At 35.3% G+C, this 15,944-nt stretch overlaps 1 protein-coding gene and 1 pseudogene across 11 annotated transcripts; one reads left to right on the top strand and one right to left on the bottom strand.

Moving 5' to 3' along the window:
* Window positions 1-1,924: 1,924 nt before the first annotated feature.
* LOC120091158 (serine/threonine-protein phosphatase 7 long form homolog) lies at window positions 1,925-12,297 on the bottom strand. 11 transcript variants are annotated; one of them, XM_090307647.1, is made up of 5 exons: window positions 12,039-12,297; window positions 11,614-11,933; window positions 3,040-3,089; window positions 2,557-2,949; window positions 1,925-2,478 (listed from the first exon to the last, which is right to left on the bottom strand). In XM_090307647.1, the coding sequence occupies exons 3-5, from the start codon at window positions 3,064-3,066 to the stop codon at window positions 2,269-2,271; spliced, it is 630 nt and encodes a 209-aa protein (XP_090163773.1). In that variant the 5' UTR covers window positions 3,067-3,089; window positions 11,614-11,933; window positions 12,039-12,297; the 3' UTR covers window positions 1,925-2,268. The 11 variants fall into 11 exon arrangements, with proteins under 11 accessions (XP_090163773.1, XP_090163780.1, XP_090163781.1 ...); XM_090307654.1 differs by having other exon boundaries at window positions 1,925-2,414; window positions 12,039-12,295; XM_090307655.1 differs by having other exon boundaries at window positions 1,925-2,414; window positions 11,614-11,878; window positions 12,039-12,295.
* Window positions 3,198-10,523, top strand: LOC120091157 (octanoyltransferase LIP2p, chloroplastic-like; annotated as a pseudogene).
* Window positions 12,298-15,944: the final 3,647 nt, after the last annotated feature.

Genomic DNA, 15,944 nt, shown 5'->3' with positions numbered 1-15,944 from the left:
CAGATGAATGGTAGACAACCACAGACAGACGGTATCGGATTCAGACGGCCAAGCTTAGACGATGGACAACCTTTCGCACGACCAGAGTTTGGGGTAGGAGAGAAATGCGGCGGCTGGAGAAAATGAAATGATAAATTTAGGGCTTTTCATTAAAGTAAGAAAAAAAATATTATTAGGAATTTTTTTTATATATTTTACTTGACACGAAAAAAATGTCAAGTAAGAGCTTCTTATACTTGACATGTGAAACATGTCAAGCAATACCTTGTCAAGTAAAGGTTCGCGTGAAAATATCCGAAATATTCCATCAATCTCCGATTTTTAACCCTTTTACTTGACATTTGTCTGTCCAAAATCATATTACTTGACCTTTTTTTTTCACATACACGTTATGTAATTAACAACTATAATTGTCAAGTAATGTAGATTTTGTAGTAGTGTCTCCATTATTAACGGTGTTATATAATGAGATTAGTCATTTTGTGGTCTGATCTTATACAAACCTCTTTGTATAGAATACCCCGCTCACATGTCTCTACACGAATGATCAGTATCAGATTATTTGTAGCATTTTACAACAATTGTAACATTACAAAGAGGGTCGTATTCATAGTATCACCAGGATAATGTATCAACCTTATCCATTTACTATAGATCATTTAGGTTATCACTTAAACATGACCCATCTGTATATCTCTACATACATGTTTAAGCTACAGAAGATAATCTCCGACGTTATTTATTGGTTTTGTGGGTTAATACTACTAAACATTGAATAAAATATCTCATATTTTTTTTAGATCAATAAAACTGTTTATACATTACAATGACAAGCATGACCCATGAGATTTAGGATATCAACCTAATCAAAATAATTAGGAAAATATGGTAATTTTAAAAGTATTTATAATAATATTGTAGTTTTAAATTAAATCCTTATTCCTAAGGCTGCATTATTAATTATAAAAAAAAGTTATGCAGTGAACATTTATTACTATCGTTGACGTGTATTCAATCAAAACATTTTTTTTAGAAAAAATAGAATCATTACTTTCTTTTATTTAAATTCAAGTCATTTTGATTTTGTCTCTAATAGTTAAAACATTGACTTTAATCTAAGTTTTAAATAACGTGTGAGAGATTTTTTGTTCTGAATAAACAAATATGAAAGATTTATATTAACATTGACAAGAATACAAATTTAGATATATTATTGTTGACATTTGAACTTAATCATTAAAATTTTAGGGAAAATTAAAAGGATATTGTCCTTTTAGAAACTATTTAGGAAAATATTGTTGTTTTCAAACTATTTGTAAAAATATTGTTATTATTTTTTTTAAAAAAATAAGTCGAGGGTTCAAAATTCGACCTCGACCTTCCTTTCATTTGTACATCAAACTTTTGAACCCTCGACCTTGCCCTTCTCAACATTATTATTGAGTCTGTTTAATTATCATTCCGGAGACCTTCCTCTATCAAAAGATCGTATTTCTAAATTTTCATAAGGTCCCCTAGAATTCCTTCCAAAGCTTGTTAATAATTTTTACGGATTCTATCATCTCAGCAAGTCTAACTAAATAATGAGCTAATGAATCTCCTTTTTGCCACTGAACTTCTCATTCAAATTTGAGAGCGAGATTATGAGAGAGAGCGAGATTTTGAGAGAGCAAGAGATTGGGAGAGCGAGATTTTGAGAGTGAGAGCAAGATTTTGAGAGAGAGCGAGAGCGAAATAGCGAGATTTTGATAGAGAGCTCAACACCGTACAAATTTTCCTTTTTTTTCTTTTTTAATTATTACACATTCTACCTTCTTTTTTCTTTCTTCCTTCCTTTCTTTTTTTTTTTTTTTTTAATTTTTCATTTTATAAAAACAATTTCTAAAAATATTTTATTATTTTATTTAAATCTAAAAAGAATAAATTAAAAAAATAATAACTCATAAAAATAAAAAAAATGTAAATTAAATATCTCATTTATATAAAAATAATTACAAAAATCAATGTGTCCCACAAGGCGGACGTCGTCGATTTCGAGCTGGTTGTCGTCGCCACTTCGAACTTGAGGTTGCTCGGGTTCTTCTTGATGTTGCTCTAGTACCTCTACAGACGCTTCATAATATAAATATTCATTATGCTCTCCACGACCCCGACCATGTCCATGCACGTATGAAGACGAAGGACCAGCCTCTGAGTCATAAAGTCCTGAACCAAATGCTGACATCATCATCATCGAACTAACATAATCAGTTTGACTCTGCGTCTGCATCATAGGGGGCAACTCTTCCACATTATGTGCAACCTCATCAAACTCATCCTCTTCCCGAACAGGTCCTCTACGTCTAGGAGCTGGTGGAGGAACAATAGGTATATCGTACATATAATGAATTTCCTCCATATAGCTTTAGTTGTCACTGCATATAGCAAGAACCTAGTTCGGATCATTCGCAACCTCACGGAGTTTACTGTTTTCGATCTCTGTGAATTATAAAACAACTAGACAATATTTAAAATAAATTTAAATTAAAATTAATTAGATAATATTCATTCATTTACCAGATGACCCACAACTGCTCCTGGACGAGTGACGTAGCGCCTTGTGATATTAGTATACCAATGAATATATTCTAGAGTGACACTTGTGTCAAACTGTTCAAGAGAAACCCTCACTGCAATAAACCTTGCACGATAGTGCCATCGTACTATCAAATGTGCAACTTTTTCGGACCAATCTCCAGTCCTTAGGTCAATATCATGCAGTACGGGTTCAGTATTACAAGGCAATGGGATATCCTGCTGAAAACCGAATTGTCTAATCACCCTGTCAGGAAGATGCCACTCACCAATGTGAAAACATATGAGAGGACTCATCGTCCACCATATGTTTTGACCATTCGTACAAAAATTAGGCAAAGTATGCACAATAATTTTGTACGGCTCCCAAATAACCTGAAACACAAAATATTATATTAGAGAATATTAAAGACAAATACAATAAAAATGTGAATAAAATAATCAATTAGGTTTAGTGTAATGTACCTGTTCATGTTGAAGCAGATCAAACATGTATCTATACTGGCGCTTTTTTTCTAAAAAAAAAAAATATAATTGAAACTTTTTATTTTAATCATTTCACATCAAACTTAGAGTATACATACCTTTTTTCTCATATCAAATTTAGCTGTATTCTTCACATTATGATGTGAGGCTACTTTTCTCAAGGTTTTGGCAATTTTGGAGAAGAATATCAGAGTTGCTAGTTTGGTTTGTTTTAAAGGATCATTTACTATTTTTTTGGGGTTTCTATATGACATTGATAGGATTTTTCCTGTGTTATAGCTAGTAATGTACCCTATTATCAATCTACGAAATCACAAGATGGATCTTCATTGGTACCTCAGGGCACTTGAGGAGGTCTCATCATACGCGTTCTTTCCTCGACATTTTCGATCAATGCTCATCGAATCAATGGTTTAACAGGTGTCTGGGTAGGTATTCCTTGTAGAAATTTGTATATACCATATTCCAAATGCTCAGCCTTTTCTCTTCTGTTTTTGTATGTAGCATATTCTAAATGCTATATTCATTCCTCTCTACTTCGACATTCGACATAGCGAATTGAATTTCTTAAATGATTTTCCTTTGCAGGAGACCAGAAACTGGAAGCCATTGGAATTAGGGTATCTAAATGGATAACATTTCATGTTTTAGCACTTAATGTTACCACTGATCTCTCCCCTTTCTCCTTTCTTCTCTTCCCTTTCACCCCATCCTGCCTAACGCCATTCTTCCCTCCCCTCCAATCAGCCTCTAATTAATCTCCTTGCCATTTTCCCTCCCTTTCCACACCCGAATCGCATGGCAAATAAAAGCCTTCCTTCAGCTACACCTGCCAAGAATTGCTTAGCACTGGAAGTTATAAGCTATAGGATCAACGACATCCATTTTTGTGTTCATTTTCAATAAGAAATCTTCACAGAAGATGTCGAAGCTAAGAAACGCCTCTTCTTGGCAGAATCTCAGCTCCTTTGGTTCTGGGAAAACATTTTTGGACTTTTGAAGCTCCCAACCTCCAGTTTTGTCGTCAATAGTGGTCAAGACGCATTTGGTGTAGTTTGCTCTCAAAGATTCGAGTCTATTCAAAGTGGTTTTTAAGATGTGTAGTTTGGCCAGCATCTGGAGGACGTTTTTACATTCATATTCCATCAGGTACTTCTAACTCCGGTTGGCTTTCTTTTAATAATATGTTAGAAGGAGCATTGAAACTAAAAGGACAGATTATCATGCCAAAAAGTCGTTCGGAGGTTTAAATCTCTTATGCAGATGTAGTAAGGAGAAGAAAGAAAAACAGAATTCCAGCTTCTACGGGAAAACAGAACTCCCACCCTTCCCAGGCTTCAAAAAAACAGAGGTCACTAGAGTTTTGGATTAAAAAAAACAATGATGTCCTCAAGGAAGATTTCAGCAAATTATGGGTAGTAACTCGGTTATTTGAATTCAACAATTGGTATGAAGTCTCAAAGGAAATAAAGCTTTGGGCCAATTCTAAAGTTTTGATCAATCCTCTTTCAGCAGAATCAACTCTGATAAAGCTTGAAAAAGGGAATTTGAAAGAATTAGTAGCAAAACAAGGAGAGTGGCAGAGGATAGGGCAACTTCATTTGAAATTTGAAAGGTGGAACACTACCTTACATAGTCGTCCAAGGTCAATTAAAGGTTATGGGGGTTGGATATCCATTAAAAATATGCCATTAAAATTCTAGTGCAAGCAAATTTTTGAAGCTATCGGCTCATATTTTGGAGGATTAGAAGCAATTGCTTTGGAAACACTAAATTTTCTTAATGTAATTGAAGCTAGAATTCAAGTAAAGAAGAACTTATGTGGATTTTTGCCAGCAACCATCGAAATTTCAGATGAAAACAAGGGAAGTATTTTCCTACACTTTGGTGATATTGAATTTTTGGATCCTCTAGACAAGGTTAAGAAGTTTTTCAATAAAGAAGACCTTTCAAATCCGGTAGATATAGCTCGTATAAATCAAGTTTTGTTTGATGAAGGTCTTTTAAATTCAAATAAATCCGAAGATTGGTCCTTCCTAAAATCAGCATTCAACAATTCTAATTTTTCTAGAAATCCCCTGTTTTCAAAAGCTTTGATGATGCCAGTAGAGGAAAATACTAACAGCCTTTTGTTTAAGGAAGTTCAGGAGTCTTCTCAGCCAAAAAATTCGTTTCAAGAGCCTTTTCAGATAGAAAAAAATATGGTAATACTGCCAGAAGAGAGGGCTGTTGAGATTCAAGCTGAGTCCAATAGTTCTGACTCTTCTACCCAGTTTAATGTGAACAAAAAGAGAGAGAAGAAAGAGTTGTCATTAAGAAGAGAGAAGGAAGATCAATTAATGGAGAGAGAATCAAAAAATGCATTAAAACTCACCAGGGGAAGTTCAACAGACATGCTCTCGGTTATTCCACCAGCCATTACTCAATTTAATTCCAATAACAGCCAGAATATCAGCACCTTTTCAGAAGAATACCGACAGTCTGAAAAATTAAATAATGGTGTTTTATTTCCAACAAACAGTCAAAAAGTTCTGTTGAATGTTGTAGCCCCCTCGTGCCCTAAAACTTTGGACCCTTCTATGGTTTTTTCAATACCAACAAACAAGGAAGTCCAAGAGTCCTTTTCGACTCCTTCCCTCCAAGATAAAGTTCTATTATTACCAAAAGAAGATCTCGGTGCCAAAATCTCTTCTTCTACACCTTCTGGTCATCTCCCACTGTTCTTTTGAAACCTTTCAGAAAACATTTCACAAGGAAGAAAACCTCTTTTCGAAATGATTGGACTTTCATGTTAAACACAGATCTTTTGGAGAATTGTTGTACTAAGGTGCAAATACCCTCTAGTCCAATTAATAGGTCAGTGGCTATTCCCCTCGAATCATTCCCATTCTCTTTTCAAGATATTAAAGTTGGAGACTCAAATGTGTCTTTTTCTCGAGGTGTATCTGAACCCTTTCAAGCATCTATCAAAAATTATGCTTCTGATGAGGATTCCTTGTTGAGTATAAGCAGTGATGAGGAAGATATTCTAGAACTTGATCCCTTCCAAGAAGAGGTTTATCTCGGACAGGATCATCTACACGATCTGCCTTGCCTTTTTCAATCAGAAGAGGATCACAAATTGGCCAGCAGCTTCCCTCCTTCCATTAAGGCCATCGACAAAGAATACATCCCCAGCAACTTGACATCAATTGTGGAAGATTGTGACTTGATCTTTGGTTAATTCCAAGATTCCATCATGAAAATTTTTTCATGGAACATAAGAGGCCCGAGCGATGCCTCAAAAAGACTGGCAGTAAAACGAATTATCAAGAAAACCAATCCAGATCTGGTCCTAATTCAAGAAACCAATAAGGAATTTTTTTGATATCAGAATCATAAAAGAGCTTTGGAGCTCCAAAGACATAGGATGGGAGTTAATGGAAGCACAAGGCAGATCAAGAGGTTTATTAACAATGTGGGATGAAAGCAAAGTCTCAGTCATAGAAGTTCTTAAAGGAGGATACTCTTTATCTGTAAAATGTACAACAATTTGTAAGAAGATTTGTTGGGTTTCGAACGTTTATGGTCCCACCGATTACAAAGAAAGAAGACACATTTGGCCAGAATTATACTCACTCTCAGGTTATTGCTGTGAATCATGGTGTATAGGAGGAGATTTCAACATTACAAGAAGGGTTCAAGAAAGGTTTCCATCAGGGAGGCCAACAAAAGGTATGAAAAAGTTCAACAATTTCATTGATTTAGTAAAGCTTATGGAAATTCCTCTTAGTAATGGACAATTTACTTGGTCAAGAGAAGGCTCCACAGTTTCTTACTCACTACTAGACAAATTCTTGACCTCCAACAATTGGGTTGATCTCTTTGCAAATACTAGAGTATCAAGAATGGCAAGGTTATGTTCAGACCACTTCCCAATTATCCTTGAAGCATGAGCATTTGAATGGGGTCCAGCCCCTTTTAGATTTTGTAACAGCTGGTTATCATTAGTAGAAAGCTGAAAAATCATTAAAGACTCTTTAATTTTGGAATATCAGCAAGGTTGGGCCGGTTTTGTAATCTCCAGCAAGCTAAGAAAAGTGAAATCAGCTCTTAAATCTTGGCATTCAGATTATGATTCAGCAAGGAAATCAAAAGAGGAAAAGTTACCTGGAGAGATAGATAAACTTGATCAGCAAATTGAAGTTCATGGTCTACTAGAAACAGAAAGGAGTTTGAGATTTTCTTTGATAGCCGAGTTATTTTTCCTTTATAGAATTGAAGAAATAAACCTAAGGTAAAAAAGTAAGCTCAATTGGCTAAGCTTAGGGGATGAAAATACTAAATTTTTCCATAAATTCTTGGATGCAAGGAAAAAAAGGAACCTAATCTCAGAACTTATTAACGACCAAGGGGTAGCAACCAATTCTTTCAACGATATTGGAGCCCTAATTTTAGACTTCTATTCCACATTATATACCAAGTCTTCAGGTCAAAGAACAGTACCTCTCAACATTCAATGGTCTAAAGTCTCAATTTCAGAAAACTCAAAGCTGACAGCTAGATTCACCACTGCAGAAATCAGATATGATTTAACATTGTTAGGTAAAAATAAGGCCCCTGGTCCGGATGGTTTTACAGCTTGATTTCTACTTAAATTCTGGGATTTTTTCAAGGATAAATTCTTAGAGCTCTTCGAAGATTTCTATGGCAATGGGAAGCAGAATTCATGCACAAAGGAAAACTTCATCAACCTTATTCAAAAGAAAAAGGATGCTGTCCGGGTAAGAGACTTCAGACCAATAAGTCTAACAACTTTGACTTATAAATTTTTAGCTAAAGTACTAGCAGAGAGGTTGAAAAAAGTCATACCAAGTATAATAGATGCTTCACAAAGTGCTTTCATCGAAGGAATGCAAATCCTAAATCCAATCCTTATAGACAATGAAACAGTTGAAGATTATCGTTCCAAGAAGAAAAAATGATGGATTTTAAAGCTCGACCTAAAAAAAGCTTTTGATCGTGTAGATTGGGAGTTTCTTGAGAAAATCCTTGTTGAAAAGAACTTTGTTTCAAGATGGATCATGTGGATGATGGGCTATGTATCAAATACAAAATTCTCAATTTTCATAAATGGTAGACCACGTGGGAGAATCCAACTACCAGAGGAATAATACAAGGAGACCCTCTTTCTCCATTTCTTTTTCTATTGGTTAGTGAAGTCCTTAGTGCATTACTGTCCCGACTTCATGAAAAAGGCAAGTTTGAAGGCTGTATAGTGGGCAAAGATAGAATTCATGTCCTTTTGCTACAATTTGCTGATGACACGTTAATTTTCTGCTAAGATGATAAGGAAAAGCTCGAAAACCTAAAGAAGACAATTGAACTTTTTGAGTGGTGTTCAGGGCTGAAGATTAATTGGGAAAAATCAGCTATATGTGGTATCAATATAGATCATAACAAGTTACAATCAGAAGCTATCAAGCTGAATTGCAAGGCTGTCACTCTTCCTTTTATGTATCTTGGCCTCCCTCTAGGCGGTTACCTCGAACAATTGGCTTTCTGGCAACCTATGATTGATAAAATTCAAGGTAAATTGGACAAATGGAAGAGATATAACTTATCTAGAGGAGGACAATCCACCCTTTGTAAGTCGGTTCTTTCCCATATTCCTACTTACTATATGTCACTTTGTTTATGCCAGAAAATGTGGTAAATACTATAGAAAGACTTTTGAGGAATTTTCTTTGGGAAGGGCATTTCGGAAGCAAATTAAGCCACTTAGTAAAATGGGACCTAGTATCTCGGTCTCAAAAAGATGGAGGGCTCAGTATTGGTGGTTTGAAAGTCAAAAATCAAAGTCTACGAGCTAAATGGGGTTGGAGGTTCATCAATGAGAACTCCCCATGGAGGAAAGTAATTCCAAGCATACATGGAAGTAACAAGTTCGATTAGCACACAAATGGTAAATATTCCAGCAGTCTTAGAAGTCCTTGGGTCAACATTTCAAAAACTTGGCAAAAAGTAGAATCTTTGGCAACCTTTAAAGTAGGAAATGCTAAGAGGATAGCTTTTTGGCTTGATTCTTGGTTGGACATTGTTTCGTTAAAAGTCTCTTTCCCTAGTCTTTTCAACATTTCAACCAAACCCGATGGTTCATTAAATGATTTTTGGGATGAGGCATTAGACTCTTGGTCTTTCTATTTTCACATATTACCAAAGGAAAATGAGTCTGAAAATTTCCAGCTCTTGACTGAAAAGCTCTCCCATTCTAAACTTAATGCGCTTCTCGATAAAAGAAGGTGGATTTTAGAACCAAGTGGGTTCTTTTCAGTCAAATCGCTTGTTCTATACCTATGTTGCTCCTCTCCAATTGGAACATCTTTGGAATCCGCTTTATGGAAATCCAAGGGCCCTAGAAGGGTCAATATTCTAATTTGGATATTGTTGAACAGCTTGCTTAACAGTGCAGATATTTTTCAAAGAAAGTTTCCCTCTCATTACATCTCTCCACAGGTTTGTCCACTATGTTTGGCAAGTTCATAATCTCTTTCACACCTGTTCTTCCAATGTGTTTTTGTAGAAAATTGCTGGTTTAGTTTATTAAACTGCTTCAAGGTTAGTTGGGTTCTCGACATTAATTTTAAGGATAATGTGCTTCAACTCCAGATCGGTCCAAAACTGAAGAAGAAGCCAAGATTACTTTGGGTCAATGTAGTAAAAGCTTTGTTATCAGAATTATGGTTCGAAAGGAACCAAAGAGTGTTTCATGATAAAGTATCTCTTAGCCCCCTCAAATTTGATATCGTTCATCTCAACGCCTCTTCTTGGTGCTCCCTTGCAAAAGAATTTAAATATTTCTCCATTCAAGACATCAATCTCAATTGGAATGCCTTCATTTTCCCGCTTCCATGATTTTGTAATAGCTTAGTTTTTGGCTTTAAGTTTATCTTTCCGTTCCGCATCTAATGTAAGCCTGCATATCAGGCATGATTTCTTTCAGCTTAGTTCAAAGTTTTAAGTCTCGTTGCTTTAAGAGTAAGGAGATGATGAGAGTGCTATGGAGGTGTCAATCTAGTTGAGATGTCCTGGTGCACTTGTTGATCCTTGTTATGTTATGTTCTAGTGTTTTGCTTTAGCTTTTGTTTCCTTTCTTTCACTTGTATTAGCTTTCATTACCTTGATGAAGTGGCTTGTTTCTTGTTTAAAAAAAAATGTTACCACTGATCTAATTCCATTTAATTGGATAGTTCCATATGGAATGCGAAACCGTAAGGTTGGAAACATCAAGGAGTTTCTGAGAGAAGTTGATTTACATACTAGATTTCAGAAGGATTCACAGTTGATAGATATCACTTTTGAAGCTAATACAAGAATTCTATGAAGTTTTGCAACTTGATATGTATCATAAAACCATCCTCACTTTGGAGTTCTTGAAGCAAGCACCCAAAAGCTTCCTTGGTGAGATATCTTATAATCTCTAAACCATAGATGTTAAATGTACCTCACTTTCTTAATTTATACCAATTTTGTAGCTTTCTGGCAATTTTTGTAGTGATATGTATGAAAGAAATAACTCTTTGATCTAAATTCTTATTTGTATGCCCAAGCTTTCATCATATAAGATTTTCTTTAGTTCAACAATTGTGGGGTGAGTTTATGGAGATTCAACCATCGATCTTTGAGGTTGTAATTGATGTCTTAGTACTTGAATAAAAAATGTCAAGTGCCCTGAGGTACCAATAAAGATCTATCTTGTGATTTCGCAGATTGATAATAGGGTACATTAATAGCTACAGCACAGGACAAATCCTATCAATGTCATATAGAAACCCCACAAAAATAGTAAATGATCCTCTAAAACAAACCAAACTAGCAACTCTGATATTTTTCTCCAAAATTGCCAAAACCTTGAGAAAAGTAGCCTCACATCACAATGTGAAGAATACAGCTAAATTTGATATGAGAAAAAAGGTATGTATACTCTAAGTTTGATGTGAAATGATTAAAATAAAAAGGTTCAATTATAATTTTTTTTTTTTAGAAAAAAAGTGCCATGTACTTTGCCCTTTTTCTTACAATATTTACCTTTCCTAATAATAAACATCCATTGCGATATGGAATGGTGAATCGTGACTTAGAATGAAAATTTGGTTTTGGACTGTCAAATTAGGTCACCTCACATCATTCTAAGTCCCAACTTTTGTTTGAACCTGTCGAGAAACTTTATTTTTCTCTTATTCTCTCTTTTGCATATTTACCGAGGAACTTGATATCATCTTCACAACTTTCTACCCCAACACATAGTTTCTAGACATTAGAATTCAACTCAGAACTCCTTTCCTCAAACACCCTAAAGGATATCTAAACATAAGGGTAATTTTACGAATTTGAAAGAAGGAATCTGGATACTTTTGAGTGAAACAAAAAGCAAAATTCAAGATATTTATTATAATTGAGTCAAACAAAAACTACCCTATAAAAGCAATATGTCCTTATGTATAATGATAAGCAAACGATAAAACAAGTTAGATAAAGTCCTTAAATCAATGGTTAGAAACTTTGATCAAGTACCTGGCCAGGGCCATGATATGTAACCTCCCCGCCACGCTCAGTGCGATAAATGGGAAAGGGAGAATTCTTGGGATCAAAATTGAGATACTCTTCTGTACTGTTGGTGCCCATTGTGTATACAGGGTGATGCTGCAGAAAAATTAACGTATTCAGGCAATCCTGGTTTGCATCGATCAATCCCACCTTTTCTCTCACAATTTCTTTTTGCCAAGACCATGCATCGCCATAGGGTATCAGATCTTGATGCAAATCGAAACACTCGCACCTACAAAATCAAAAGCCAAACACATCGGTGGGATTCCACAGAATGTCCACATAACCTGTTTGTGAAAATGCGTGAAAGAGAAACTTTTTAGTCGTGCATTGAGGGTGAAGGGTGATCTGGAAGGTTTTGGTTGAAGAATTCGATCGAATTTAAAGTATACCTTTCAAGGACGAACTCGTTGTGATTCCGGCTGATGGTGGGTGTTTGAGCGGCTCGGAATAAAGCCGGTAGAGGGGGGTGACAGAATCATCACTATCATAAATCTATACAAAGATTGGTAGAATCAAGACCCAATCCATCGAAGCTTAAATTTGAACCAGAAAAAATGGGGAAAGAAAGGAGAAAAAAAAATTGAAACGAGAGAAGGAGAAGGAGAAGATCGAAATTGATTGCAATTGCAACTGAAGCGGAGTTTGCGAGGCTTAGGTGGGGGAAATGAGAAATTTGTACGGATGACCCAAAAATTGAGCCCATAATGATCCTTTTTTTAAAAATAATGTCAATTGATCCTCTGCTGACGTCATCGTCTTACCAAATTACTTAATTTGCCCTTACTTCGTCTTCTTACCTTTTTACTGAGAAAACCGGAAAAATTAAAAGATATTGTCTTTTTAGAAACTATTTAGGAAAATATTGTTGTTTTCAAACTATTTGTAAAAATATTGTTGTTTTCAAACTATTTGTAAAAATATTGTTGTTTTTTTATTTTTTTTAAATAAGTCGAGGGTTGAAAATTCGACCTATATAGGTCGAATTTTGAACCCTCGACCTTCCCCTTTCGTATTTTTTGTACGTCGAACTTTGAATCCTCGACCTTGCCCTGACATTATTATTGAGTCTGTTTAATTATCATTTCGGAGACCTTCCTCATAATTATTTGATGTGGAGAGAACGAAAGACCTTCCTCATTCCGGAGACCTTCCTCATAACACTTATAATTATTTGATGTGTTAAAAATAATTTTGTATTGGGAGAGAACGAAAGAGGGAAGAGTAAGAGAGAGAGCGAGATATTGAGAGAGAGCTGAAAGAGCGAGATCTGAGAGAGTGAGATATTGAGAGAGAGCGAGATTTTGAGAGAGAGCAAGAGTTTCCAGTTTTTTCTTTTTAACTTAGGAGTTTCCAGCTTGATATGTTATTCTTTCTAACCCATTCATTGGTGCATATCTGGCACGAAGCTTCTTAACTTGAGAGTTTCCAGTTTTTTTCTTTTTTGGTTTGATTTTTTTTTTTTGGAACCTTTATGAAGGGTAGTTTTTTCATCTCAAGATGATTTGATGTGGAGAGAATGAAAGACTTTCCTCATAACACTCATAATTATTTAATGTGTTATAAATAATTTTGTATTGGGAGAGAATGAAAGAATGAAGAGTAAGAGAGAGCGAGATTTTGAGAGAGCAAGATCATGAGAACGAGAGTGAGATTTTGAGCGAGAGCGAGATGTTAGCGAGAGTGAGATATCCGTACAAATTTTCCTTTTTTTTCTTTATTTAATTCCCCATTCCACCTTCTTCTTTCTTTCTTCCTTTTTTTTTTAAAAAAAATTCCCATTTTATAAAAACCATTTCTAAAAATATTTTATTATTATTTATAATTCAAAAAAAAAAAAAAAAAAAAAAAAACTCCATCAAAATCTTGGTACCAATTGTACAAAAAGGAATCATTGTAAAATCTTTTAAACTATTGACCTCACTACTGTGATTAAAATTTATGTTCTTTATATCAATTAGTCTTATTTATAGACTTGCATGTGAAGGTTTTGAGTGTTGATTTGATTTATTATGTCCCCAAATTATTATATAAAATATGTAAATTTGAATATTGAAGTTTTTTTTATCTAACTTTTTAGATTTAGATTATCTGATGTTATTATTTATGTTAGTGACATTTAAAAACTTCTATATCAAAATAATTACTATTCATAATATATAAAAAGAATAAATTAAAAAAAAATATCTCATAAAAAAATGTAAATTAAATATCTCATTTATATAAAAATAATTACAAAAATCAATGTGTCCTGCAAGGCAGATGTCATTGATTTCGAGCTGGTTGTCGTCGTCGACTTCGAACTTGAGGTTGCTCGGGTTCTTCTTGATGTTGCTCTGGTACCTCTGCAGGCGCTTCATAATATAAATATTCATTATGCTCTCCATGACCCTGGCCATGTCCATGCACGTTTGAAGATGAAGGACCAGCCTCTGAGTCATAATGTCCTGAACCAAATGCTAGCGTCATCATCATCATCAGACTGAAATAATCAGTTTGACTCTACGTCTGCATCATAGAGGGCGACTCTTCCACATTATGTGCAACCTCATCAAACTCATCCTTTTTCCGAACAGGTCCTCTACGTCTAGGAGCTGGTGGAGGAACAATAGGTATATCGTACATATAATGAATTTTCTCCATATAGCTTTAGTTGTCACTGCATATAGCAAGAACCTGGTTCGGATCATTCGCAACCTCACGGAGTTTACTGTTTTCGATCTCTGTGAATTATAAAACAACTAGACAATATTTAAAATAAATTAAAATTAAAATTAATTAGATAATATTCATTCATTTACCAGATGACCCACAACTGCTCCTGGACGAGTGACATAGCGTCTTGTGATATTATTATACCAATGAATATATTCTTGAGTGATATTTGTGTCAAACTGTTCAAGAGAAACCCCCACTACAATAAATCTTGCACGATAGTGTCATCGCACTATCAAATGTGCAACTTTTTCGGACCAATCTCCAGTCCTTAGGTCAATATCATTTTCGAACTAATCTCCATTCCTTAGGTCAATATCATGTAGTACGGGTTCAGTATTACAAGACGATGGGACATCCTATAGAAAACTGAATTGTCTCATCATCATATCAGGAAGATGTCACTCACCAATGTGAAAACATATGAGAGGACTCATCTTCCTCCATATATTTTGACCATTCGTACAAAAATTAGGCAAAGTATGCATAATAATTTTGTAAGGCTTCCAAATAGCCTGAAACACAAAATATTGTATTAGAGAATATTAAAGATAAATACAATAAAAATGTGTATAAAATAATCAATTAGGTTCAGTGTAATGTACCTGTTCAGGTTGAAGCAGGTCAAACATGTATCTATACTGGCTGACTACATGTGTGGCTGTCCAAGTCACACAAAATTTGTCTCTCCACCTAAATTTTTAAATTGATAATTTAGAATTTAAATTAACTAGATTAGTGATGTAAAAATTAAATTGAATTAAAACAACATACCGAGAACCGTAGGCTCGTCCAACTAATTGAGCGTCATTAACATGTAGCTGTGGAGCCATTGTTGGAAATCGCTCCCAAGCCCATAATTGCAAAAGTATGAGAGCTCAGCTATCTCTCGAACCTCAAGTCTTGTTGCTTTGCTCAGTTGTCTATACAACCATGCCAAGCATGCTTCACCCCACGAATACCGCCCTGCATCATGGAGATTAGCTAACAGTGACAGGAACATCAAGTGAACAAAATGGCTTGATTTATCTGAAAACAGACTTCCACCCATCATTTGTAGTATATATGATCACGCATATCTTATGACAGTTTCCTCATCTGCATCATCTGTGAGCTGACGAAATTGTGTTCCTAACCATATTAAACTTAACCTCGATCCTTTAATCTTGTCAATAGGTGGGGTCACACCGAGGTACAGTTGACAAACTTCTAACCAGTCATCGTATATCACACTGGTGACCGGCTCACCGCCAACAGGTAACCCCAACAACACTTCTATGTCTTTTAGAGTGATAGTGCACTCTCCAACAGACATATGGAATGTATGCGTCTCGGGCCTCCATCTCTCGACCAACACTGTGATCAGATGCCAGTCCAACTGAATAAATACTAATCTAGCAACCCCATAGAATCCAGATGTGCACAATAGCGGTAGTATTCGAGGGTGGAGCGGGATAGTGCACTGGAGAACTGCCTCTCGACGCCTGCAAGATATTTCTTCAGTAGTACGATCTCGTCATACAACAGATGATCGATGAATGAACTGGTCGTACAAAACATCAGGATCAACAGGTCCTGGGTTT

This window comes from Benincasa hispida, chromosome 11 (assembly GCF_027475165.1).
Source record: "Benincasa hispida cultivar pf3 chromosome 11, pf3_genome.v1.1, whole genome shotgun sequence".
In the NCBI taxonomy this organism is placed as follows: Eukaryota; Viridiplantae; Streptophyta; class Magnoliopsida; order Cucurbitales; family Cucurbitaceae; genus Benincasa; species Benincasa hispida.
Note: the sequence above shows the minus strand (reverse complement) of the source record. Positions and strands in the feature narration are given on the sequence as shown.

Excerpts from the sequence above, each read along its gene's own strand:
- LOC120091158 (XM_090307645.1), bottom strand. The coding sequence starts at position 11,724 with ATGGGCACCAACAGTACAGAAGAGTATCTCAATTTTGATCCCAAGAAT. Across the intron at positions 2,950-11,613 it reads CATATCATGGCCCTGGCCAG|GTTATTTGGGAGCCGTACAA; the intron begins GTACTTGATCAA and ends TTTGTGTTTCAG. Across the intron at positions 2,479-2,556 it reads GAGCAGTTGTGGGTCATCTG|AGATCGAAAACAGTAAACTC; the intron begins GTAAATGAATGA and ends TATAATTCACAG.